This window comes from Amblyomma mixtum, chromosome 2 (assembly GCF_055824585.1).
Source record: "Amblyomma mixtum isolate Tamu chromosome 2, ASM5582458v1, whole genome shotgun sequence".
NCBI lineage: Eukaryota > Metazoa > Arthropoda > Arachnida > Ixodida > Ixodidae > Amblyomma > Amblyomma mixtum.
In genome coordinates, this window is record NC_143013.1 from 20,787,965 (window position 1) to 20,814,776 (window position 26,812).

Genomic DNA, 26,812 nt, shown 5'->3' on the forward strand with positions numbered 1-26,812 from the left:
AAGCTCGTGTGCTGTGCGATGTCGGCGCACGTGAAAGGATCACGGTAGTCGAAACTTTCTGGAGCCCTCCATTGCGATGTCTCTCATAGCCCAAGTGTCGTTTCGGGACGCTAAACACCACAGTTTACAATTTATTATTTGATTGCGCTCGTTTCATGCGTGATCCAGCTAGGCACACAAGCTCAATTTTTGGGTGGGAGTGAAAAACAGATCCGTGTAGTTCGTACCTGATTTCCTGCATTTTCCACCATCAGCCCCACTGGAAAGAAGAAATTCAGTGCCGACGCAAGGTAACGAAGTTAAGAGAATTGGCGATACGTGTTCAGCAAGGAAAAAAATTTGTCTATCACACGACTTGATATGCGACTTGTCATTTGCATAATGTCTAGGTCTCCATCTTTCCTGCAGCTATCGAAAACGCCCGCGAAACTGCTGATACAACTCCACAAGGGTGGGTAGCGAATTGGCTGGCATTATTATTTGTATAGCGCCAAGAAGTCGCACAAAAAGAAACGGTAAAACACGAACAAGCGCTGACTACCGCCTGAAACAGGTTTATTAAGCACAAAGTATAGAAGAAAGGAGATACATTCGCAGAAAAAAATTTCCCGCTGGAATCGTCTGGTCGAGACGAGAGGGAACAGACGCACAGTTGGGAGAGTAGTACAGAAAAAGCGCCTCGTGTGTCTGATTTCGTTTTCGCCATGTAATTTGCATGTAATTTATTTTTTGGTTTTTGCACCATGTGTTGGCCTGCGCACGCACCTCCTTTTCCTTTTATATTTGTGTGTTTAATAATCTGACCCGTTAACAGTGAGCCCTTAGTCATGACTCCGTCGGCTTCGTGGCGCTCGAACAGTATGAGTGTTCTACGAGTCGCCATACCAAAAAAGAAAAAAACAAACAAAGTGACTAATGCCCACAGTAAGAAGATCCAGACCCAATATCTTGCTTTCCACTCTGACAGGCGCCCGTTGGAAGAGGGAAAGAAAACAAAATTAAGCGCATACAAAAGCAACTTCCTGGTTCGCCTTCATCAGCAATGCAGTCATTAAGACACGTAAACACTTTCACTATTCCGCTTCGCAGTCGACCGCTCGCGTGTATGCCCCGGAAAAGCGGAACCTTGAAAGATGTCCGATGACCGCTGTTATCATAGGGGTACGCACCACCGCCTCTTGGCGCAGTCGCGCAAAACTACAGCGCCGCAGCGACGGGCGTCCAGCTCGCTTGCTCTCCCTCGCCCGGCGCCACAATCGGCCGAGTCTCGCAGATTCCATTTGGCCTGCGGCAACCGACCCGCCCACTGGCTTTCGTCGCACGAAGCTGGGGACTGAAGCGCGCGTCTTGAAGTAGGCTACGTTATTGCGCGGTGGTTCAGCGGGTCGCTTTTACGATGCCGTTGGCCTGCAAGTGTACGACGACGACGCTGCGAGCCTCCTTGGATGTGCGACGACTGCTGTCTCGTCTCGGACTTCGGGCTGCGAATCGCAAAATCCTAGCTGGCGGTCAAAGGTGAGTGAAGTACCGCTACACGCATCGAGCTCTCATGTCTGGAAGTGTTTATTTGTACATAATGCAGCCAGTACAGGGGCTCTCGCAGGAGTGGGTATATACAAAACATCGTAGATACAATCAAAACTATGACACGGTAGCAAAAATTAAAACAGCAAAGTTGAAAACATAGGCACCACTACACCAATCGGCAGCGTGGAAACGGTAAATAAGTATGCTTCTATGTACCGGGAACTTAGAAGCGCGATGTCTGTACAGCTTTGAATTGATCAGTTTTTAATGTTAGCAAACCCAGCGATTCTGGTGCCTTGTAAATCGCGAAGACTTCAACGCAAAGCTAGGCATAAGAAGGTAATACACAAGGCAGTGTTGTCCTTGGTGCTTCATCTCAAATTGTTTGTGTCTAGCTAACTATAAGACGCCAACTCGCCAAGCTTTCAATGGTGTGGCCTCAAGTTGCGGTGGTTCCTGCAGTAAAGTGTCAGCATAAACATTCGTTCCTCGCAATTTCTTTAGCTTTTTTTTTCGTCTGTCACTGTATTTACGGTGGCTGAAAGACGCACGGTACTGATGTACCGATTTCTGTCCTAGCAGTATGCCGTAGTGTGCTTTATTCTATTTCGGAGTAACAAGGCCGGAAATGTTTGCACGGATACAGGATGTAAAGCAAAGTGGATCGTTTACAGGATGAGGAAACTGGCCACCAAGGCCGCTGAGAATTTTTCAGACCCGTGGTTTTCAATGCGAAACTTTTTGTAGCCGCGAATGTTGCGTAGCTTATAAATGGAAACTTGTCTAGTCGTTTACATAGCTTAAGTTGCTTATACATGACAGCCTGATAGTATTCAATAGGACAATGCAAACTATTTATTATTTACGTTCACTGTGTGTTTATCCAGCGTTAGTGAGTGGTGGGCGGTCACTATTCCTGAACTTCACAGGGGAAATAACGCTCATACGAAGCACGGAGTAGCAAGAGTAACTATTTTTAGTGCAGTTTTACTTTGCAAACTCATTTAAAGCGCGACGCGGACATTTCTTAGTGCCCTAGCACTAGAGCTTCCCCTCAGCCGCATAGTCATTCTATGTGCGGTTCTTCTGTTGGGGCAGGTTGTGCTGACAACACAGTCACGTGAACTAGTCGCACATGTCGCACATTTCAATCACATTATGTTTTACTGCGCTTGTCAGCACCCCGCGCTTATCTGTCGCAAGTGTGTAGCTTTCGCGTGGGCTTATCGTATACAAGCGGTGTAAATCGCATAGCTGTAAAGCTGAAAATGTGTTTTTCTTTGTGTTAGCTTTTACATCTCAAGCTTAGTGATAAGAGAATTTCAACCCAAAACCCAAAAGAGAAGTGACCTGGGCAAAAATTGCTCCTAAAGGAGGACACTTACTCGTGATAGCTGATTACGTCTGACAAAGCGATAGCATAGCCTCTTACCACAAGCACCCATATCATGTACACCAGTAGTGTGACGCAGTCCTATAGACCACCTTTACATGTGTTAGTTGGCAGTTGGTCTCTCAGCTGATGGCTGGCTCAAGATTCGATTGGCATTTCTGTGCTACTTCTCACGCAAATTCGAAGGCGACCAGTCCCGCACTTGTGCGACAATTTAACAATATTTCCCTGGAGCGCCCTTGCAAGCGTCAGACTCCCGATAGTCCGACTCCAGAACAATGATTGGAGCAAGTTGCGACTAGCAATTCTGGGCTAGATCTTACGAAGATTGCAGTCCGCCCCGCAGTTGTTCGGTAACATTAAGGCTCGCAATTTTTGACACAGAAACTGCCGCCTCACTGAGTGTGACAGCGAACAACGCCGGGAAAACGACTCAGCGTGCTTCTTGTGCTATCGGGTAGTATTTACCCGGCCTTTATCCAGCTGTCTGCTTGGTCACGTAGTTGTGGTTGAGAATTTCATGCTTGAAAATTAAGATTTGTTGCAGTTTTATTTCTTTCTGGACTTCGTGTTGCCCTTCTGAAAATTGTGCAAAACATATTGCGCGCACTCAATGCAAAAGCTTTCGTTCTCAGTTTTCGTGAAAGATTCATTGTCCCCAACACTGCAGACGAAAAAACAGTAGCTCGACAGTGAAATTCGGTTCTCTTCTAGAGCAGACACGTACAGTCGTGAAAAATATGAGTGGGGAACACAGTTGGAGCATTCATTTATTGATTACACCGTTATTATTTGTGACAAGCGCAGTTTCTCTCTCTCTTTAACTAGTTTTCGTCTGCGCCTACAATATCCCAATGTCGTTGTGCAATTTAGTAGAGAAATAACCAAGAAATTTGCAATTTTCTGCGTGAAGTTTGTTCCCTCTCATATTTTTCACGACTGTACAAGCGCTAAAAAAACACTAGCCAACTAGCCCAACCAACTACCCAAAACCAACTAGCCCAAAACCAACTAGCCCAAAGGTCTGTGCTCCTGCTCTTCTAGAGCGCCGCCTGACGAAGCGCACCTGGTGTCGAGGTCGGCGTGCGCTGATTCGCTGTTATCTAGCAGCGCGTTGTGTCGGCCTCTGCATCATCACTTGGCGCTCGCAAGCAGTTTGGCGTTAAGTTGGTGTGGATCGGCACGCGGTTGCAGGGGTCTCTTAAATTTGCTCACGATAGCACAGAGGGCAGAATGCTTGTCTAGAACGCGTTCTGAGCGCATTTTGGGCTGAACACGCGATATCTAGCGATAACACTTGGTTAAAAATGATCTGAATGTAAGCATGTGCCGTTGAAATCGTGGGATTTCATCGTCTTTTCTCTGCCTTCCTGGTCGCAGCGGCTTTGGGAGCTGCGGAACACTCAGTTCCGTCGTTCTAGACATGTATTTTGCCCTTTGTAGGTTTATTGATTCCATTGTTCTTGTTTCTGTGATATGCTTTTAACTTATTGGATGGCTGGCTGGCAATGAGTGTACCCTGCACGTAGAAGGGGTAGAAGTATAGGACGGGTGCCCCAGCTACAATTCAGTTTAAAAAAAAATATGCTGTTCCGAAATGAGATTAAGTGAATACTGCTAGAAGCTATGCAGAGCTCCCGCTAGTATGTTTATGGTTCCGCTTACTTAGACAGAGATTCGCGTTGTTGAAGGTTCCAAGATAAGCCTCGGTTGCTGCTGACGGCAAGCTTGCGGTCAAAACACGCCAAAGCAGCTGCTGACGCCTATCTCGCAACGAGCAGCATACGCTAAGGCAATATACCATGTCGCGGGGCGCGAGCCCTGTAATCGCGGCGCATTCGGGCGCACGGAGCACGCTGTAAAGGGGTGTTTTATATTTTGCGGGATTTTAGTTTCTCAATGCCGGGGTTTCCCACTGTTTATGGCACTCGGCTACTGACCCGAAAGACGCCGGTTCGATCCCGGCCGCAGCGGTCAAATTTAGATGGAGGCGAAATTCTAGTGGTCCGTGTACTGTTCGACGTCAGTGCAGGTTAAAAAACCTCGGGTGATCGAAATTTCCGGAGCTTTTCCCTACGGCATCCTTCATAGCCTGAGTCGCTTTGGGACTTAAACCTACATAAAAAGGTTACGCTAAGGTTATATAGTCGGAAGCACCTGGGTCGAAGCATTTTCATGGCACTCGACAACTTTCCAATTGACACCGTAGCGTTTAAAGTCATATATTCAAAAATAAGTTAACTTCGAGAAATTATTAAATTAGTCGGCACGGCGAAAATACTACACGACACTTTACATAACTCTTAACATTCACTTGAATTTGAATTCGGAAGAATGCGGTTTTTTTTAATCTTGTCCCTATTTAGCTTTAACGACGTCTATATAAGGGGCCTGTTTCTTGCGGAGACGTAAAAGTGGGTCATACAAGAAGGCGCATAAACGCTAGACTGGGTGAACATGCCCATATACTATATGCAATGAACGCGCATGGCAGTTTATTGCAGCAGGAGTAGGTGCGCCACGTGTTTCGGTAATACTAACATTGTCTGGAAACAGAATGGAAAGATCGCTGAGGTCTGCTACGCCTTGAAACGGGTGAAGCATGGCGCTGCATGCAGATGTAATCTTGATATTGAAGCGTGGTGGAAAACATTTCTTGCTGAATGGGCACGGATAGCGAGGTAAATGTTTGTTATTAACGCGATAATGTTAGAGTAGACGTTCGGCAAAAACGCGAGGTCACGACGAAATTACTCATTGGTTCCCAGTGAAATTCCTATTTGCTCCACATGTTCGCGATATCATTGCATCGGAATTGCCTATTCCCTCTTAAGAAAGAAAAACAATTGGAAAAGAAACATGGTAAACCCAGGCCAAGACTCGAACCCCTACCCCTCGACAGGAAAGATCTTGGGTTGAGCGCGATAAAAGGGGGCCTTGTGTGAGGTCTTCGCACCACGGAGCAGGGCAAAGAAAAGACATTAACATATAGTTAATTAAGGTGATGGATTAGCGTCACAAATTAATGCCGCCAAATAATATAGCCTATGCGTACGAGCAACCGATAGTCGCTTGACGTATCGTAGTGGCGGCGCCATGCGCCGACTGCCAAAACTACGAGAGCGGCAGAGTGCGCCGTAGCGCCAAGAGATGGCATTCGGGATGCAGCCGCCGCCTGGCCGGATGTCACTGATGCCAGGAAGATTCTTCGCGACTGGCAGCGCACGAGCTACGCCTATGCCAGGCTAACTGCAAAAGGTTGCACCAAATGTTTCATGCAAAGGGATCCCCGCATGCTATCGCGTTCACATCTCACTGCGGCTAACAATGTGTTGTCAAAGATTTTGTTACTTTTTTATTAACGACCTACCTTCGTGCATCGGCTGGTTTGCGCGATGTAAACCAAACCTTGGCTTTAAGGAGCATTTTAGACCACTCCTCTGTTTTAATGTTTCTGGCATGTCATCGTCACTTGTTGTAGGAGGTCCATTGGCGGTCTCAGCTACCACCACACACCGGGCAAGCAACCCCTGCTGCCCTTCACTCTCGGCGATGTGGTCGACCGGGTGGCCGACAAACACGGTGACAATGTGGCCATCGTTTCCTGTCACCAGTCCATCAGAAAGACCTACACGGAGTTCAAACGAGACGTAAGGCGCGCCCACCTCGCCTGTGAATATTTCGGTAAAACAGTTGTACGAGGTTCATTCTTATAAAAGTGATAACTTCGATCGCTATGTGAGTTGTGAGCTATGTGAGCTATGTGAGCCTAGTCAATGAGTGACACATTTAATTTGCCCTTGCGGTATCGACGAATTAACAGTCAATTAATGCCCGAAGTCATAGATTTCGTTCATCCCCCTCTTATCAAGGCATTTACTCCTCTAGGATGAGAATCGTTATCGCAAAATGTGTTGTCTACACTCTATTCGACCTTACAAAATTTTTTTTAGACACTCTATAGACTTGTGTCTATAATGCATACAGAATCTCTATACACAAATCCTAGAGAACAGTATATAGGCAATACAAATGCTATGGACAGTCTATAGACAATCTATAGATTTATAGCCACGCACTTTCAGTAGACATTTCTCTATAGACAGTCTATAGACAGTGAATAGAGAAAATGAAATATCTATAAGAAGACAATAGCCCATAAGACGTGTATAGACTGTCTATAGACCATTTTTCTAAGGACGTAGCCAGTTTTCAAGATTGATAGCAGCTTCAGATCTCTCTTCCCCCTTCAAAGAGCGAAGGGGCATTGAAATCTATTCGATCAGTGGTTCCTTCATTGGTTTAGCGCCAAGCTACCCGCTTGAGTAGTGCCTTATAAGAGCACCATGTATCCACCAGTACGTCCACCAGTATGTCCCACTCAGCAGCGTCCTGCTGCTGAGCGTGAAGTTTTAGACGGAATACCTGGCCGCCGCGGTCGTATTCCGATGAAGATTAACCGCACAAAAGTCTTATTGTGGCTATTTTTGTTTGAGAACAAAGGCGGTCAAAATTATTGCGGAGGCCTACACTGTGCGTCAAATCTGGCTTGGAGTTACAACATGCAAAAGGAGGAATTTTCACCATGTGGGAGTAGGTCACCCAAGATATTATTGGCGTGCGCTGCTTCATTTCGCAGATCGACCAGTTGGCGGCCGCCCTTGTGTCTCTCAAGCTTCGGGTCGGATCCAAGATCGCGATGATAGCACCGAACACGTACGAGTGGGGCATCGTCCAATTTGCGACTGCGAGGGCAGGACTGGTCCTGGTAAGAGCGCTTTGTCGACTGCCGTTGATGCACGCTGACCTGCATAAATTAATACGAACTAATCGATGCGCCGTAGCGTTGGGTTCTAATAGGGGAGATAAGTACGTTCTCCCCGCTTAACCCCGGCTGACACAATTCAGAACCGTCGGAACAAAGGAACGACACTCGGGCTGACACAAACAAGGCATTTATTGCTACCACAACAATAACGCCAGCTAGCAACAAAATACGCAAAGGAATCAAGGTCGTCTGACTCACCAGCAAGGTTATGAGCGAATGTTCGCCCACTCCAGGGCAGGGGATACTCCATGGCGGACGGGACGAGATGCAGGAGAACGTTCCTCCCAACGAGGCTTCGCCCCGCTGGCGAAGAGAGGAGAGCCGCACCGGCACGTCCGTACACGACGACATCCACAGCCGAACAGCCGAACAGTGATGCCAACTCAGGTCAACGTTTTCTCCCTAGATTGAACCCCCCAAAATCCCTAGATTGAACAAAAATCCCTAGCCTATAATGGTTTAATTGTTAATGCGACCATTTGAGCTTCAACAAAGTCTCACCGCAGTTCACTGTTTCGTCCATTAGTTATACATTTTGTCAGACATAAATAAAAGCGTGTTAGCTACAATTGTACCTTTTTTTTTGTTCTTTTGTAGATTTACCTTACATAGAGGGCCCACAGATGGCGCCAGCTTTTACAGAGACGTGTGGTCACTGGAGAGAAAGGCAGTGAGTAACGACGCTCACGAGCAGACGACTCCCGTTTCACCGAATCGGCTTTTGGTTTGTTTGGTTTGTTGGGGTTTAACGTCCCAAAGCAACTCAGGCTATGAGAGACACCGTAGTGAAGGGCTCCGGAAATTTCGACCACCTGGGGTTCTTTAACGTTCACTGACATCGCACAGCACACGGGCCTCTAGAATTTCACCTTCATCGAAATTCAGCCGCCGCGGCCGGGATCGAACCCACGTCTTTCGTGTCAGCAGCCGAGCGCCGTAACCACTGAGCCACCGCGGCGGGGAATCGGCTTTTGAGCTGCTCCTTCAGCCGGCTTATCTTTACGCGCAAAGAACCTATGCAGCCCTTTGAAAAATAAATGCAGTTGATACCAAGTTGAAAGAGCTGGCATTTTCTGCTAAGCCCCGTCAACACATGAAAGTATTTTATTCAGACACCATTAAGGGTTGTTTTTAGGATTGTTTTAAGAGGCACACAGAAAGACGAAAATGTTTGAATTAATGAAAAACCTCTTCTCGCCTCATAGAGAGCATTCAGAAGCGGTGAAATGGCGTATCTCACCGCACAGTTATTTATTAATCATAGTCGCAATCAAAGACCGTCAAATAGTTTTGGAGCTACTAAGGATTGACGTCCCGAGAAACTGACATAACCAACAATGTAATCTTGTTATAGTTACACAGCAATGATACAGACGTAAGATTGGTAATTACAAAATCAGAAAGTGATTCCTTACAACTTTGAATGTGTTTTTTGGTTGAACAGCACGTTTAAATCAAGTGGTCTAGCATACGTGGAGACTGCGAACAATTGTGGCACTTTTTGGTAAAGGTAAGCGGTGAGCGTAAACGTAGCGCGTTGATCCAGGCACAACAAGTCAAAATTCAACTTCGTCTTTTGTAGAGGAGCAGTCACTCGAAGCGCCAGAGATGGCACGCACGTTAAACAGTTTGAAATTCACATGGTTTCGTTTTTCCTCCCTGTGCAGCAGTCGATAATTTCGCGTTGCAGAACTGCTTCCACCCTCTCTCGGCTCGGCAGAATACTAAAAATAAAGGAGTAGTAATTAGCATTTTTCATAGTTTTTTCTCTTCCAAGCGCAAAATAATCAGCTACACCTGCCATTAAGCCACTTAGAGTAGCAATTCTACGGGTTCTCAAAATCCCTAGATTTCACAAAAAGACGCTAGATCCCTGAAACAAAGAAAAAACCCCTAGATCTAGGGATAAATCCCTAGGGTTGGCATCACTGCAGCCGAACCAGCTCGTCTTCCTCGCGTGCGCAGCAATCACGCCGTCCGTGGCGCTCATGGCACTGCGACGCCGGTGCCCTCCCTTGTTAGTTATGGTAACTAGGCTAGAGTGGATGCATCGCGGGGAAGCCAACCGCAGAGTACGAGTGGGCAAGGTCCCCACAGTAGGAAACTAGATCTCATTTAAATAAACCCTGGCATTTGTTTGTCCAAAATAAAATTATCCTCATATTCCAGGAAAATTCGATTTTTTTTAATTATCCGAGATACATGGTGTAAGGGATCGTTAGTGTACGCGGGGTCATCGGAACGCGGCTGGGAGCGAGTTAGACTCGGGTTCAGGTCTTCCTCTTTTGTGGTGGTGGAGATGGGGTCCGTTTGGGCGCGACACGTTGCAGGAGGGAGATGAGACGTAGACGAACTTCTTTGCGGAAATGTACAAGCTGGGTTTATTTACAACTATTTACACATATACACATCGACCAGGGTGGTCGCTAGCATTCAGGACGATCGGGAGCGCCAGGCCAGAGCTCGCCCCTACGAAACCCTGTCCTTCCTGGCCGACTGAAATCGCGCTACACGTAGCGGCTCCTCGTCCTTCGGAACGTGGCCAGCGCAAAGCTAGACCCTGTCCGTCTCGCGATTCCGACTCTCCACCAAGAGTCCCTGCTCAAGTCTTCCCCTTTGGCGCCAAAACGCCCCCTTAAATAAGTTTCCCCAGCATTCTGGGGACAAACTTAGTAACCAATGAGAGATGGGCTTCTTACAACCAATCAGAGCGTTTTCTGTGCAACTCAACAGACCCACGAGCTTGTTTGCTCGCGAGGGCCGCATGCCTTTGAAGAAGCCGATAGCGCTTTTGCGCTTTTCCACACACAGTGAAAACACTTTGACAACACCACAAAAGCACGCAAGCACCACTTCCATCAGCTGTGGCTCCAAACACTACAGGGTGCATCTGAGCCCCCTGGTCAGAGGCAGAGTAATCAAAACTCGTTACCCGAATGACCACTTCCATCAGCTGTGGCTCCAAACACTACAGGGTGCATCTGAGCCCTCTGGCCAGAGGCAGGGTAATCACAACTCGTTTCCCGCCATCCGGCCTCACGACCATTCGTAATTGCACTCAGCTGCCTCCCACGCAAGCTTCCCCCTCAAGTGTCCCTGAGGCTTTCTTTCGCCTTGTTCGACGCCGCGGTCGAAAAGTCATTGAACCCCGACAATAGCCGGGGTACGCGACTCGTACGCACTGTCCGCGGAACGGGTCCCCTTCCGGCACCCCTCGCTGCCATTGCTGCTTTTACCTTTTGGGGCGGCAGCCCTTTGACCCCAGCGTTTCCTCTGTCTGCTTAAAAGCTACGCCGCCTAAAACATCTTAAGGACCAAGTCGGCGGCGCCCGGGGGGGATATGGGGATGGCCCGGCGGCCCGCAAACTCAACTGAGCGCTCAAAGCGAAGCGTCTCCTTTCTTGGAACGCGGCCGCTCGCGAACGCGCCGGGAAGTACGGGTGTCCACCGCCCCGCGGTACCGACTCGCGCACGTGCTGGCACGAATGTATATTTGTGTTCGTTTTTATTTTATTTTGTGGTAGAGAGGGTCGTCTACCTTGTAAAAGCCGGAGGGCTGGCCATGCCCTTCAAGAGCCAATCATGTTAATAGTGCAACATGATTGGAAGTTACCGAATGTGGGCTGGACCTTTAGGGCTTTAAAACCGGGCCCCGGAGCTGGAAGCGAGGTTCTGGGCTAAGGTGAGATGCTACGCATCTTCGGCTACGCCGAGTAGGGGCCTCCCCTAGTATTAGCCAGTTCCGCCTTTTGGTTGTTTGTCTTTTTGCCGTTGTATCTAACTTGTATATTCTGTAAATATTTGTATATAAATCTTCAGTTCTTCCCTTTATCCCTGCGTGTCAACTCCTCACAAGACCGTCTCTGACGGGGCACCCCTGGTACAAAGGAACGCTTCACTTTTCGAGTTAAACCAACCGTGTCTGGCGGGGCACCTCTGGTGCGAGGAAGGAAGAGAAGAACCTGTGAAATTTACTCATGGAAAACTTTTTACCGATGTTTGAGGGCATGTAACAAGCAGTGTAGCTTTTTGAAAGTGTATAATGTGGAGATATTTATTGTCCGACCCAAAAAGTGCTCAAGTGAAAAGTGCGATAGGAGAGCGGAACATTTCGCCCACTTGTCCGCTGTGAAATTGAACCAACACACACGCAATAGATAATTAAGTTTTCCTAGTTTCTATCAATGTAGAAATCTTATCTCTTGAGGCACTATATATAGATTTTACCGTTACAACAGTACAATGTTTTGTGTATAGAATTTTTGCAAAGACCATCAATTTGCTTAAAATTAGGTTTGCATAACAGACCTTCGTGTAAATCACCTCGAATCATGGCACGAAAATTCTTTATTTGCCAAAAGCTGACATGATTAACGTTCTTATCCTTTGTGTTTTGCGCATAGGTCAATATTAACACTGCATACCAGGTTCCTGAACTCGAGTATTGCCTGAATTGGGTAAGTGGAACCATAAAATTTTCTTATCATCATGTAAAGCCCTCACCCAAGGAACCTTGAGGTATCTGTAATAAATAAATAAATAGCACTGCAAGTTTTAGTCACCTCAATGCGAAGTCAATAAAATCGCAAAAGTGAGCCGGTACTAACAAGTCCATGCATACATAGCAGACAGTCATTGACAATGCCACGTTAATCTCTAAGGAAATTGGCACATGGTTAGTTTCAATGACTAAGCTTAAATGGTAGTGTAATCACAGAGATCTGAGATGTCAGTACTAACGAAGCAAAATCCCATATTCACGTTATAAAGAACGGGAGGTAAGGCTTTCACATAATTTGCTGACCGCCCATTTCAGCTTCCCGGTTACTCTGCTTACACATATTTAATGCTCCATATGACCGTCTCTTTGCCGCTGGTCACGGTGTTTACTGTACCATTTGCTGATTAATCTTGGAGCGTTTGACGAATTATCGCAGACTGACTGCGAGGCCGTTATTCTGTCGCAACGGTTCGCGAGACAGGACTACTACGGGATGCTACTGGAAATAGCACCCGAGCTCGGATCTTCAGCCCCTGGATGTTTGAAAAGCGCAAGGTGGGCAAAAACAAAAACGTACTGCCACACAAAATACCGCTTATACCCTGTGCTTAACTTAATATCAAGGGCAAGTGACGCTCTTATACTTTCAAGTGCTTTTGAGACTAACAGTTCTGCTAATTGCTGATGCTGTCGCATCGGATATGACATGCTCCCGCTCAAAAAGCCATTTTTAAGTACATCAGGTGTTTGTAAACGGTAGTGGGACCGTCATCGTAGCTACTGTCTCAAGCTTTGCATTTTCTGTAGTGTCAGCATAATGACGGTGCCAGTTTCAGGCTTACGTTCAGGTTCCAGCGCGATGTGGTAAGACTAATTCAGCTTGTACTAGCTCATTCGAACACTCGCTCTTTTAATCACGCGCCCGTCCACACACCCACTCACTTATTTAAGTGTTGGGTTTCTGCTTCTAGGTTACCCAAACTCAGGCACATTATCAGCATTGGCGACGATCGAAGACCGTGAGTACGCATGTCTGAACCTGTTTCATTTCCATTCCAAGAGGCTTAATCTAGAAATATCTATTACGTCAACCATAACGGTAGTTTTAACGTTATTATCAGTATCTGGTAGACCTGGTATTTCGACAGTTGTCATCTGCCTTCTAGATGTCTACAGGAACGCATGTTCTTTGCAGGGGTGCTATGTCATTTTCCGATCTCATGGAGTCTGTCACAAACGAGCACCTGAGGGACATGCAGGCGATTTCGTCAAAACTGCAGTTTGATGATCCCATAAACTTGCAGTTCACGTCTGTAAGCACGCAAGTCTTCTCAAGAGCGACTACATATTGCAAGTCTGTGATGAAGACCTTTCTTCCTCCTGCAGGGCACGACGGGAAAGCCTAAGGCGGCGCAGTTGTCCCATTTCAACCTCGTCAACAACGCCTACTATACAGGCGAGGGACTAGAGCTGGACAGGGAGGTGAGGCATGGCATTCCTTGCGTTGTTGTGTGAAGTTCCGACTGAACGCGTATAGACAACTGAGGGCGGCGTTCAGGCTTGAGTTAGCACGGCTGCAGTAGCCTGATTGGACAATAGCTTCCAACGCTTAACGCCTGAGCTTTTAACGGCCGATGCAAAGGACACTACTTTGACTATTCCTGCCGAATCAGTGTCTGGGCATGTTACTGATTACACTAATGTATGGGTATTTTCTCATGCTGTGAGGGTTAATTGTACAGTCAGTTATTGTCTACCAAGGTGCTACGGAAGTCATAAAGATTAGTTTTATTGTTTTGCATCGAACTGTTGCGGTGTTCTTCAAATGCTACAATCAAACTTACCTTCGTTTATATACCGTTTGAGGTTGGCCGGGTCCTTTGGCAAATATGATAGTCGTCACTTCCATAACATACTGCACTGTGCGCACTTTAATCATTAGAAGCCCCATTGGGCAAAATGCGTCGTCGGTCATAATATTCGCCCATTAGCTGGATGGAAGCGACGTCACCGGGTCGTAGCATTCCCATTGGCTGTAGGAAAGTGACGTCACTTCTCTTATTGCAAAGCGGAGTGCAATTTTTCTTTTCTTTTTTTGTAAAGCAAGGGGGTGTAACAGATTATAGCATATGACACGAACGGTAAGGCAGCAGCACTTCCTTGCTTTCCATGCCCTTTTCTACTGTTCTCCAATTATAAACTGCTCGAACGCGGCCTAAATCTGCAGTCTGCGTTTCTACAGTACCCGAAAAGCCTGGGAAGATCAAATTAGGCTTCGTATACACCTTCACAGTAGCAGATTTTGTTGCAATATCATGAATTGATAGTAGGAACAACAGTTAAGAGACACAAGACGGGGTCGTGAAGATGTATACAGAGAGGACGAACACTCAGTGAGACTTATTTATATTTTATTAATGCGGCTGGACAACAAGAAGGCCAAGAGCAGCAATTAGCACATGCAAAAAACAATGAATAGCGTGTTAACTAGATGCTGGCTCGCTGAAGCGCTTCGCTAATCGTCTCAAATTGTCTATCGCGCAGCATGCTGATGTGTCGCGAACACATTGCTTCATTGACTTTCTTATCAGACGGGTATCTAAGAGCTCGCGCACCATCGTATTCTGGTTTCTGCTTGAAGTCTTAATTTCATTGGATCTGGCTATGCGGTCTTCAAATTATTGAATTTGCAGATGCTTGTGCCAAGAGGCATTGTTTATGATTTACTTTTTACACCCTCGCGCTCGCGACAGCTGACGCACGTTACCGTTTGCCCTATACATATGCAAGGTGTTTCACCCAAGACTTTACACATTTTTTTTTTAAAAATGAGCTATTTTAGTTAGAGCTCTTTTTTCGGCATAGCATTGTCAGCGATGTAGTGCATCAGCATGCTGCTAAGACGTGCTGCTAAGACGTGCTGCTAAGACGTGCTGCTAAGACGTGCTGCTAAGACGTGCTGCTAAGACGTGCTGCTAAGACGTGCTGCTAAGACGTGCTGCTAAGACGTGCTGCTAAGACGTGCTGCTAAGACGTGCTGCTAAGACGTGCTGCTAAGACGTGCTGCTAAGACGTGCTGCTAAGACGTGCTGCTAAGACGTGCTGCTAAGACGTGCTGCTAAGACGTGCTGCTAAGACGTGCTGCTAAGACGTGCTGCTAAGACGTGCTGCTAAGACGTGCTGCTAAGACGTGCTGCTAAGACGTGCTGCTAAGACGTGCTGCTAAGACGTGCTGCTAAGACGTGCTGCTAAGACGTGCTGCTAAGACGTGCTGCTAAGCTAAGCTGGCTGGTTAACTTATATTCAATAGTTAACTTTTTAACTGTTACTGTTACGCTCCTTATTTATTGAATTGCGAGTATCCCACCGTAAGTAATATCCATATCAGTTCTTAGAATTTCGAAAACGCGGTTACTCTTGGCGCTGTTGCCCATCAAATTTTGGCTGCTTCGATGAGTTACGTGCACTGGAGAGGTTGCTTTGCCTACAAGCTTCTCGCAAGCGCATGTATTTGGGCCATAGCCCCGAAGATAACCGCGTTTTCGAAATCCTAAAAACTGACAATTATATAACTTACGATGGGCTCCACGAATCTCAATAATTAGGGAGCCTAAATGCAATAGTTGAAGTTAAGTATTCAGTATTACTTATCCACCCTAATAGTTAGCACGCCTTAGTTGTATTCTGATGTCCAATACCGCTGACAATGCTATGCCGAAAAAAGCATTCTCCTAACTCAAAGCCTATTTTAAAAAATTGCGTAATGTCATTGGTGAAACACTCTGTATACTTTGCCACAGGTAAAGCAGATCCCACGCGCTCAAAACTACGCCCACTTCTAATGGTACAGAGAACCTCCCGTCTCTCTTCTGTCAGGGCCGTTTATTCTTATCTGTCGAGGAGGAAGAATAAACTTTATTAGGCCTTTTTCTTCGTCGCTAGGCCACTGTCGCCCCCCAGGTGGCCTCCATGAAGGGGTGACCGCGGTGATCCAGTCTGCGATGTTCGCTTGTACTTCTTTGTTTTCTTTGCGCGTAATCTTTTCCCAGCTGTCAGCTGAGGGATATGGCAAGAGGGGGGAGGATTTCCCTCGCATCCCAAGAGGATATGGCCATCATCTCCTTTAAGGTTTTGTCTCAGATTTGGCAAACTGGATTAACTTCACCTTCTGTAATTAAGGCTAATCGGTATGAGCTCGTAAGACTTTGTCTGAGCTCTTCTAAGAGCCGTGGCTTGTGCCCTGGTAAGCTCTTGGTGTGGGCGTGGGTAAAGTCGTCTGTTTTCTCTCTATATAATTGTAATATCGTTGTATAAGGTGGGTGACTCCGCCGGCTGCTCATTTGTGAAGACGTCCGGGTTGGTTAGCCCTCGGGCATATTCTTCCACCTTCTCGTTTCCTGAGCAGCCGGAGTGTGCCGGCACACATACAAGGTTGATGGTGGATGGGGGTGTGTAATTTTTGAGTAGGGACGCGGCGAGTTTACCCACTCTGTCCCTCTGATAGCCGGTGATCGCGTATTTTGAGTCACTAATGACTGTATTCGTGCGGTGATCCTTAATGGCAAGTGCTATATGGCTGCCTCCTCTGCGTTTTTGATGGAGGGGGCAAGAATTGTCGCCACGTTGATAATTTTGAAATGAGGCGTAATCACACAGACTGTGTACCTGCCAGGGTCTTGCCACGTCCACGTACGCGGCACAGAGGTCGTCCGCATACTCTGTCTACGGTCTTCGCCCGGGTAATTAATCTGTCATCATGTCGTCCCGGTAGCTGGGTAAAGGTTTCACCCTGAGCTTCAAGCGAGTGCCTTCGGGAAGGACTGAGTTCAGTTGCCCTGTAAACCGGCCGAAGGCACAGCTCGCCTAGTAAGTATCACCCTGCGTCCGTTCTGGACAGCCGTTCTCTTCGCGCGGTTTTATGTTCCTCTGTTAACTCGTCGAGGGCATTATGCACCCGAAGTTCCAGAAGCTTGCTGTTGCTGGCAAAACTGGGTATACACAGTGCCGCCCTGTAAGCACCACGAGTGACGTTATCAACTGCCTCCCTGTTCTTTTGCCGAATAAGATAATACGAAAATGAGTGCATGATTTTGCTTAAGAGAAATGCTTGTGTGAGCCTACAGAGGTCAGGCTTCCGAATGATGAGCAGCTCGGATTTTAACGGTGAGCATGTTAGGCCTTTAGGTCGGGCGTATTCTTGGACTGTGTCGACTGCCTCCTGCAAAGCACCTTGTATGAGGCTGGGCGAGGTCTTTTTTTTCCCTTTAACTGTACGCAACAGGAGACCAACCACTCATCAAATCAATGATTCCGGGTATCCAGCGGTTTCGCAATCTCTGAACCTGTATGAAAATAAATTGATGCTTTCTTTGACCTTCTCGACATTCTAATAGGATCAACAAATGCTGTAATGGTGACTTCATTCTTAACCTTGTCCTTCGTCTACAGCTTACTTCGTCATGTTCTTGCACGTTCCCAAAGTGTTTGCTGTCACGCAAGAATATAGTGTGTTATACATTCCCGTCGCAGAGCCTTCGGAACTGCCCTTTGCTTTTCAGCATCAGGTGATCTGCTTGAACGTGCCCATGATTCACTGTTATGGATGCGTCGGTGGAACTTTGACGGCGGCGCTATTTGGATCAACCATCGCTATGCCAGCTCCGAGCTTCAAGGCGGAAGCCGCACTGGATTGCATCCACAAAGAGAAGTATGTATCGTGATAGGGGAACTTAAAAAGGCGTAAAAGTGACTGCGAAGTTGGTGGAATTTCCTCTTACTCTTCCGGGTTAGGTATGACTGTGCACAGTGTCGTAAGTCAGGCCGTAGCGAGCAGGTCGTGTGTCAGGTCGTAGGAGACCTCCAATCCGACAGTTCCACGGCGCCGGGTATGCTTAAAGGATGCCTAGGCGTGTGCACTGATTTCTGGCTTGGGTAGTGAACCGTACCGGTAGTGGTATACCTCGCTGAATTAGTAGATTCGACAATGCCGAAGTATTTGACCGCAGGTATTGCGAGGTGTCTATGCCATTAAATAATGCGAATAGTATGTCTCAGCGTCCTGACATGCTATCACGAGCATATTTTTGTGCTTTGTAATCCTTGGGACTGTTATTGCCCTTTTTTGTTCTTCATCAGTCCTACAAATCACGATTTCATTTTACCATAGATTACCCTCTTTATTACGAACCGAGTATCAAAAGATGACGGGGAAAGTTTTCTCCTTACAACGAATTCTTGGAGCATTCTGAGTCATAATTGTGCAACTGCAAATAACTGGTATGGCTACAGCTTTTCAAGTGCGTCATCTCTTTGGCGCAGCAAAGCTGACTGTCGCTACAAGACTTCTGCAGCAGCGACCGACCGAGACAGTTGTGTCGCTACAGGGTACACTCCAGTATTACACGTAGAGGTCCAGCTACAATAGGAATCAACTCTGATAGGACGACGCATACTTTAATTTCATTTGGTACAGGTTGTCTCATTTTCAGTTGTCATGCCACTCGTAAGCCTAGTTGCCCTGGTGTCTTAAAACTCAAGTACCATGTCACGGCGAGCAGGCATATGAGTCATCTTTCTGTAATCAACGCGAAAAATCGGACTCCTGAGAACCCACGACCGGCAGCCTTCTTCCCGTCACTGCACATCTTTCCAGTGGGATTTTTGTCCATGCTTATTATTCGAACCGCTCGCTGCCACCACTTGCCTACGCGCTCCGCGTTTTTAGAACTTTTAAGAGTTCGCGAGCCTACTTTTCGCTGCTAATTTTAGCTAACCCACACAGTGCGCACCGCAGCGGTGGCCTAGTGGTTTTGAGCATCCTCCTCGCATGCGGGGGGTGCGGGGTTCGACCCCCAGTGCCCAGGAGTAGCCACCGGTGATACAATGGGTACAAGCATTCCCCTGCCTTGTTCTCGGCTTCTTTATGGTGAAATGCTTGGGAAATGGGTCTTTGTCCCTACCTTGAGAAGACGAAAGAACCTTGTGCCAAGGTGCTCTCCGGCCCTAGACGCCTTTCCGCCATAAAAATTCATCATCATTACAGAGCACGCGCTAAGCAGTCTCATACTTAACGCCTCTCGCGAAACTGCTGAACTTCGACTCACTCTCTGATTGCTCCTTATCTGATTGCTTCATCTTACCTGACTGCAGAAGCGCTTGTCCTGTCCTCGTTCTTGTGGCCTGCCTCGTTCTTGTACGTCCTTTTATGATGAGGTTACCTTGTATTATCTTATCACTGATGGCACTCACTGCTTTGTTGTACGAATTTCCGGCTCACCTGGTTAATTATTTGTAGCCTCCAACGCTCAGTACTTGAACCGTTTGTGGCCGTTTATCTGCCAAGCAAAACATCACCGAGAATTTACACACTATAGTGCAGCGCAACGCAGCGAACAATCGTCACTGAAATGCAGCGTATCGTAGCAATGCTACCATAAAGCGGCAGAGCTGCCGCTGTCATACATGTTGCGATTCCGGCACATGTCCGAAGATTTTTTTTTTTTTTGTAGGACACCCCACCAGTGAAATTGTTTGCTTTCCTTCGCAAATTTCAGTATACACAAAAAATCTGTCACTTTCAGAAGCGAACTTTGATTATTACTATTTTTGTTAATTGCAGATGCACGTTTATCTACGGGACGCCGACAATGTACATAGATATCTTGCATCATTTGCGAAGTAGTCAGCATGACATTTCGTCCGTGCGCAGAGGTAAATGCTTTTAATCCTTCAAATAGTACTAGTCCGGCGCGGGTAGTTGGTTCAAAGCTTTTCAGAAATCTATTGTATTCCTTACTGAGCTGCAAGCACAGTAATTACCAACATGCTCGTGTGTTTTTATTAGCTATGGTGAGCACTTTTCTACGCTGTGTTATGCGCTGAACAGGCGCTGTCTTAACGATATCTCTAAGCATTTTCCCAGAGTTCACTGCGCGTTTCCATCTCAGCCGCATAATCTTTAGTTCCGGCCTTACATTTCAAATTACTATTTTCGGTCACAGCTGTCATGGCGGGAGCACCATGCCCACCGGAGGTCATCAAGAGGGTGATTACGGAGCTCAACGCCCGCCGTTTCTTTGTAAGTAGAAGGCAACATCTCCAATGCACGTATGCGGATTGCCAAATTGTAAAAAAAAAATGCCAAAAAATGTCCGAGCGCGTTTTCTTGAATACATAGCGACAAGCTGAACCTGAAACCATAGTATCTGGCGACCGCAGCGCGATAGAAGACGAGCATGGAAACTGTGTACTGGCACTTATCCGGCACTGCCGCTTATCTAGTGGATGGAAGCAATGACTAGTTAATGCGTCTTTCGTGTGTTTTGTCCTCTGTGTCGTACAGTTTTTAGCTCCCCTGTGCGAAGAATCAAAGCGTTACGTCTTTTTGCGTAGAAGCGGTGTTGAACTGTTGATAGTGATGGCCGTGAATGATACCTAAATGTTCCGCGACATTACAATAACATTTTTTTGTTCCTTTCAGATACTTTACGGTTCCACAGAAGCGAGTCCAGTTATCACAGGAACAAGTGCAGATGAGCCTCTAGACAAGTGGATTCATTCCGTAGGGCGACCTCTTCCGCACACCGAAGTGAGCTGACAGTCCTTGCGCTGTTCTTCCACGTTTACTTGCATGCAAGTGGTTCGAGCCGGGGTCTTGATCTGATCTGGGGAACATTTTGGTCGCGGGTTGTAGCTTTCGAAGTCTCTGATCATTTGCATTCCAGGATGCTAGTGTTCTTCACCGCTAATTGTGGGCCGCAAAAAAGGGGCGAGGCGGGAGTACCGGAGTAGCAGCTTAGCTCTATTGGAAAGAAGCGGTAGTGCTTGCTAGTTTGGGAAGTGAGGAGGTGAGTCCTCCTTACAGCCCTAGGGCGGCCTCACAATCAATTTGGTTTGGTTTATAGGGTTTAACGTCCCAAAGCGAATCTGGCTATGAGAGACGCCGTACCGGAAATCTCTACCACCTGTGGTTCTTAAACGTGCACTGACATCGCACAGTACACGGGCCTCTGGAATTTCGCCTCCAAAGAAATTCAGCCGCCGCGGCCGGGATCGAACCCGCGTCTTTCGGGTCCGCAGCAGAGCACCATAACCACTCAGCCACCGCGGCGGCTTCCCATGTTACGTCTAACCATTAGTAAATATTAACCTAATCAGACAATATTGATGTCTAAGATGTCCTACTCATCGAGCCCGTTACGAATATCCATTACTTAGATCATGACGTCATCGGTTGGTTAATTAAAGCAATTAAATATAAGGATAACCGTAACTAAATATCAACTTCATTAGTTAATTTTTGTGTCTGACCTGTTCTACTCATATAGAGGATTCCAAATATCTAATCTGTGTTATGATGCATCCTTAATTACTGAGTTAAAAGCGATCACAACCAGTGTTTGGTGTCGGGATAATATCCGCGTAGTCGGTATGCTGCAGATATCTAGGGTTCTCTTGAATGTTATGCAATACCGCGTCATTTTGACGCCGCATGTACTTGACCAATGCATGTGAACGGTCGTTTTCGTACCTATCCATCCAGGAGCCTAGGGAAACGTGAGTTCCCTCTTGCGCCGACTCAAAGCTTCGTTGTACTAATTCACTAAAATGTACGTTTTCTGCGAATGCGACAGATAGCTTCAGACGCTCAGGCGTCATACGTAGTATCGAAGGCATTAGCGCGCTAAAAGGGCTCCTTATTATTCTGATAGCACAATGACTACGACAGACTGAGCTATTGTGGTTGTTTAAAGTGGGGGAGCGAGCCAGTCGCCAATCGTCGTGATGTACAAATAGCTTTGAGACTCCAACCCTCATTCAATGACGGAAATACATGTACCACAGTAGTACACCTCGTATTAGTCCAGCAGCAAATAAAAAAAAGGTCACTGTCGCAAAACAATTTATTTGCAAGGGCAACTAAAACAATCTGAGTGGTTAAAAAGGTGCCTCCAAACCGTGCGACACCGTATAGCTGTACCGTGGTTAGTAAATGCGAACTCACAGTGAATGACTCCGAAAGATGAGCGCCACTGACACGCAAGGATAATGTTTCATGCAAGCTTGCTGCCCCCTAACGGAAAGCACTGCCTATCAATGGCCGGCAACCCATCTTCGTGGCATTGCTTAGTGTCTAGCCTGAGGCTGTCAGCCAGGCCACCAACACTGCTAAAGGTGCCCTTTATTCTTAACTGGTATGTGCTGAATAAGCACGCTGCTTGTCGCTGTTGAATCTTTCGAAGGATTAAGCTGCATGTTCGGCGATGGAATAAAAAAAAATCATGAAGCGAACAGTTAGACACTGAGCAAGGCACACGAGATTAGGCAACGAATTCGTGCGTCTGAAAGATCTAAATGTTTAGAGCGAACTGCCACCACTAAAGCTATATTCGCAGTGTGACGTCCGCCGCGTCGCATACGACGGCGCCGAATTCCTTTTGAGAGCATAAGTGTCCAGGAAACTCACGAGCCGGAAGTCGTGAGCAAAGGTTAATTTCTTGGGAGTCTGAGCATGCGCAGCTATGAAATGAAAGGTGTGCTCACCACTTCCAAATGCTACCTGTTCACTGCGCCTCTGAAGATCTGGCAGTACCTCAAGGACTAAAAAATTGGAGGCTTATCAAGGTTAAGCCCAGTGGATGCGAAGCATGTCCTTAGCGTTTGGAGGCATCTTGACCGCATACACGCCCGGCGCAAAGACGCTGGCGCGGTTGCGGGCACAGAGACTGACGCGACGGCGGGCGCGCGCCGCCTCATCCCTGGCGTGACGTCACATATCACGTGATGCAGCGATGGTGGCGCCGCCGCCGCGCCGCGAGCGACGCGCGAACCGACGCGTGGAGGCCTCCGCCGGGCGACGTCCGACGGCGCGATATGAGGCCCCATCTGCAGCCGGTGTGACGTCATCACGTGACGTCATGTCACGTGACTTACTTGAAGGTCAATGGTGGCCACCGCCGGGCGTCGCGCGAAGGCCCGAAACCTACGTTATATGCTTCGCATAAAAAAAAAATGCTTTTTTATAGTTTCCGTGTTCGGATACCTCTACGGACAGCTGTATATTCATGTGTTAACTCAGTAGTTCCAGCTCTTTCATGTGTTCAAAAACAAACACCCCCCCCCCCCCCCAAAAAAAAAAAAAAATTATTCAGCAACGATATGCCAGTCCTTCATTCCTGATAGTTGATAGACCATCAGACAACGGCTATATCATGTTTGTACGGTATTGGGGATGTATTCAAAACAATTCTGGAGTGAACTTCCCTCTCTAGTCTGTGCTGGCAGCAGACAATTTACTTGTTTGTTTTTTCTTCTTTCACCAAGGTGAAAATCGTCGACAAAGAAAACCGGATAGTGCCCACAAACGAGAGAGGAGAGGTTTGCACTCGCGGCTATCTGGTCTTCATGGGCTACTACAAGGATGAGAAGAACACGCGAGAAGCTGTCCGCAATGGGTGGTACCACACGGGGTAAGTGGTACCACACGGGGTAAGTGGTACCACACGGGGTAAGTGGTACCGCCGCTACGATTATTTCATGAGCTCATAAGACCCGTGTAATGTGCGATGTCAGTGCACTTCAAGAGCCCCAGATGGTTGACATTAATGGCCCCTCTACGGTGGCCCTCATAGCCCATGTGTCGCCTGTGGACGTTAAATCCCGTTAGCACTCCGTACCATAATATGCCAATTCAAACGCTTGACGAGACAGAAGACAAGTGAAGGTAAAGGCCAGAAAAAAAAAGCCAAACAGGCCCACATTGTTGAAAAGGCTCAGGAGGTCACATAAATCCTGTGTAGAATTGTCTGTTCTGAATTTTTTTGGTGTTTGCATTGACGACTACATTGAACGTGCACCGCAGTTGTCCGCGTAAGGGTTCTAAAATTAGACATCTGTTGCGATCAGCCCAGTCTTAAGGAGCTGCCGCTTGAGAAAGTGCCAGTTATACATATGAAGCAAATAGATTTGCGTGCCTTTTTGTGTACATTTGAACTATTTGCCTTTCCCTTACAAAGAAAAGAGCCGCACAATTTGGTTGAATGATTCCTTTTAACGTACAGTGAAAGCCAACTCGTGTTTCCCTGAAGAGATTCGTTGTTTTATTTCATCGGCACTGTTAGTATTTATTACATTTTTTTTAGTTAGCTTCCCTTTGAGAGATTCCCTTTCTTGCTTCTGATACTTAACTTAGTTGATTGATATTAGCATTTTCTTACTCACGTACTCAGCTTAAGGTACACTCTGTAGCGCAATACGGGTTCGGAGATTGTCTTTTAGCAATTGTTTAGCAGCACTGGAACAGAACAGCGCTGCGTGCACGTGTGCGTTGTTTCGTGTCCTGAGTTGCGTCTTGGCTGTATAAGTGGCAGGAAGGGTGGAGTTAACGGTTCGACTAACGCAGGGACGAGGCAACCATGTCGGAAGACGGCCGAGTGACCATCATGGGGCGCATCAAGGACATGATCATCCGCGGAGGGGAGAATGTCTACCCGCAGGAGATCGAGGAGTTTCTCTACTCTCACCCGGCGGTCGAAGAAGTGCAGGTGAAGGGCCACTGAGTGAGAACACTCGGCTATTGCGACACAGCTGTCAGTCCCAGTAAGAGAGAACGCAGTCAACGATGCAGTTTTAGTTTTACTATTACTTGTCTGTGCCTGCTACTTGGTAATCTTGAAGTTAACGCCACAAATACGGGAACCTTTGGTTTATAACGCCAGTTCAGCTGGTGCATAAAAAACTCAACTTCAGTATGCCATCTTACACTACAGACTCCCTATTAAACGGAAGGCACTGGGTGCGAATCTCGACACCACCGAGCAACCACCGGTTTCTCGAATGAATGCACCACACCGGTCAAAAAGTTTAAGGGAATCCCCCAAGGTGGAGTAAGTTTGTAGAAAGGGATCAAGTTGCTCACTGGCATCCACCTAAGTGCAGCCATGCGGCTACAAAGGAAAGCTATGTACCTTCCACAGAAACTTCGTAGTTAAAAAAAAATACCTTTCATGTGTTCTTCTCTCTTTTTTCCCTCTTGCTAATTTAAATTGCTTGTAGTTGCCACCCTTGTAATTACAGCACCCAACTTGGAAAATGCGCGATGAACATTCGTGCTTCAGATTTTAAGACTGTCTGGACTTGTCGCACGCATGTAGACCCCAGAACGTCTAAGCGACTACGCCAGCACTTACCCTATTCGCATATTTCGGAGAAAAACCGCATCGTGGCGCCACCTTCGCTGAAGCAGCCGACCGATTATCGGCGTTCCCAGTGCAGGCAGCTAGCCTTCGCGCAATGAACGCGCTGACGCTAAAAGCGAAAACAAATCGTATGTGTAGTCATCCTGTAGTGTCAGGTGCTATAATAAGTCAACAAAGCATCCCTAAGGAGAAAAAACTGAGGGCGTTTTAGAGCCTAAAGCAGTGACCTTTCTGTAGAAGTGCTCACTGCACATGACCATGTAATCAGTCACTTTCTGTCCGGTTCACTGCTTTAGGGTCTAAAGAAAGGCACTTCTGTAGAATGGTTCCTACTAGAGTAATCTGAGTTGTTTGTGGTATCACCACTGGTTGTGACATTCGTCGTCCCGAGTTTATGATTTAGAATTCTTTCCATTAATGATCTGAGCCCTGTGCGAGAACGGCTGAAGGCCGGCGCCATACCATCACAAGATTCCCATGTACGCCAAAAAACAGAAACGAGGCAGCAGCCGGTAAAAGAGGTCGAATTTGCATGTTTGAAAGGTCTGGATTCAGTGTCAAGAGTCGAAGGAGCTTTGATCTTAGTCCTCATGAAACATTTTGGTTTGGAGCACCCCTGTGCACAGTAATATTTTCCGAAACATCCAAGATGTTTACATTTGTTGCTGTGTTCGGGAGTAACCCATTGATGACGTGGTCACTTACCGTGATTTCCGGCACACAGTCAATCGGTGTATTGCCCCTAGGGCTGAATTTTCGGAAAAACAAATTATTTTACTAGATTTTCCGCGCCCGGTACATAGAGGCCTGCAGCAGCCCAGCGTGCAAGCAGCACATAGAAAAGTACGTGGACGCACACAGCGCGACATATCTCACAACCTCGTAATGTAATAAGCGTTGCCAATTTCATGCCGTATTTGGAGATATTACAAAAAAAAAGTAATGTATATTCTACACCTGCAGATAATCCGCAAAGCGTACAAATTCTATTTTTAAACATGCCTAGCCCGCGAACTGTATACCAGACATTACGGTACATGGTAGCCGACTAGTAAGCAATGAATGTTAATAATTGCAGCGCATAGTAATGGAACACGGAGCAATAAACGAGACGCATGAAGTGTTTACTTCGCCCCGTGTCTTCGTTTGCGCTGTATGGTTCCAAGCTGTGAGTAGATGCGACCTCTCGCGTCATATGGCCAGCATTGAATGCTGCCTCACTCTCTACGACGCTTTTTCGTGTTTTTTAATTAAGCGAGTGATGCTGTCGCGCCACCTATAGGCGCCACCTATAAGTGCAAATAGGGCACGAGTTTGGAGCCTAGTGCTCGATTCCACTTCTTTAAAAGAGCGACAAGTTCCACACT

At 47.0% G+C, this 26,812-nt stretch overlaps 1 protein-coding gene across 4 annotated transcripts in view; it reads left to right on the forward strand.

Annotated features, from left to right (window-relative positions):
* The window catches only part of LOC149358622 (medium-chain acyl-CoA ligase ACSF2, mitochondrial-like), a 37,779-nt gene continuing 10,967 nt past the window's right edge, over positions 1 to 26,812 (forward strand). For 2 of the 4 annotated variants that reach the window (XM_089570767.1, XM_089570765.1), the window contains exons 1-14: positions 1 to 1,515; positions 6,402 to 6,570; positions 7,560 to 7,688; positions 12,152 to 12,205; positions 12,686 to 12,804; positions 13,221 to 13,268; positions 13,445 to 13,562; positions 13,636 to 13,731; positions 17,808 to 17,956; positions 19,868 to 19,959; positions 20,250 to 20,326; positions 20,729 to 20,836; positions 23,572 to 23,717; positions 24,650 to 24,791. In XM_089570767.1, the coding sequence (XP_089426893.1) occupies positions 1,397 to 1,515; positions 6,402 to 6,570; positions 7,560 to 7,688; positions 12,152 to 12,205; positions 12,686 to 12,804; positions 13,221 to 13,268; positions 13,445 to 13,562; positions 13,636 to 13,731; positions 17,808 to 17,956; positions 19,868 to 19,959; positions 20,250 to 20,326; positions 20,729 to 20,836; positions 23,572 to 23,717; positions 24,650 to 24,791 (1,566 nt within the window). In that variant the 5' untranslated portion in view covers positions 1 to 1,396. The remainder of the gene's footprint in view (positions 1,516 to 6,401; positions 6,571 to 7,559; positions 7,689 to 12,151; positions 12,206 to 12,685; positions 12,805 to 13,220; positions 13,269 to 13,444; positions 13,563 to 13,635; positions 13,732 to 17,807; positions 17,957 to 19,867; positions 19,960 to 20,249; positions 20,327 to 20,728; positions 20,837 to 23,571; positions 23,718 to 24,649; positions 24,792 to 26,812) is intronic. The other 2 variants (XM_089570766.1, XM_089570768.1) reach the window with 2 other exon arrangements.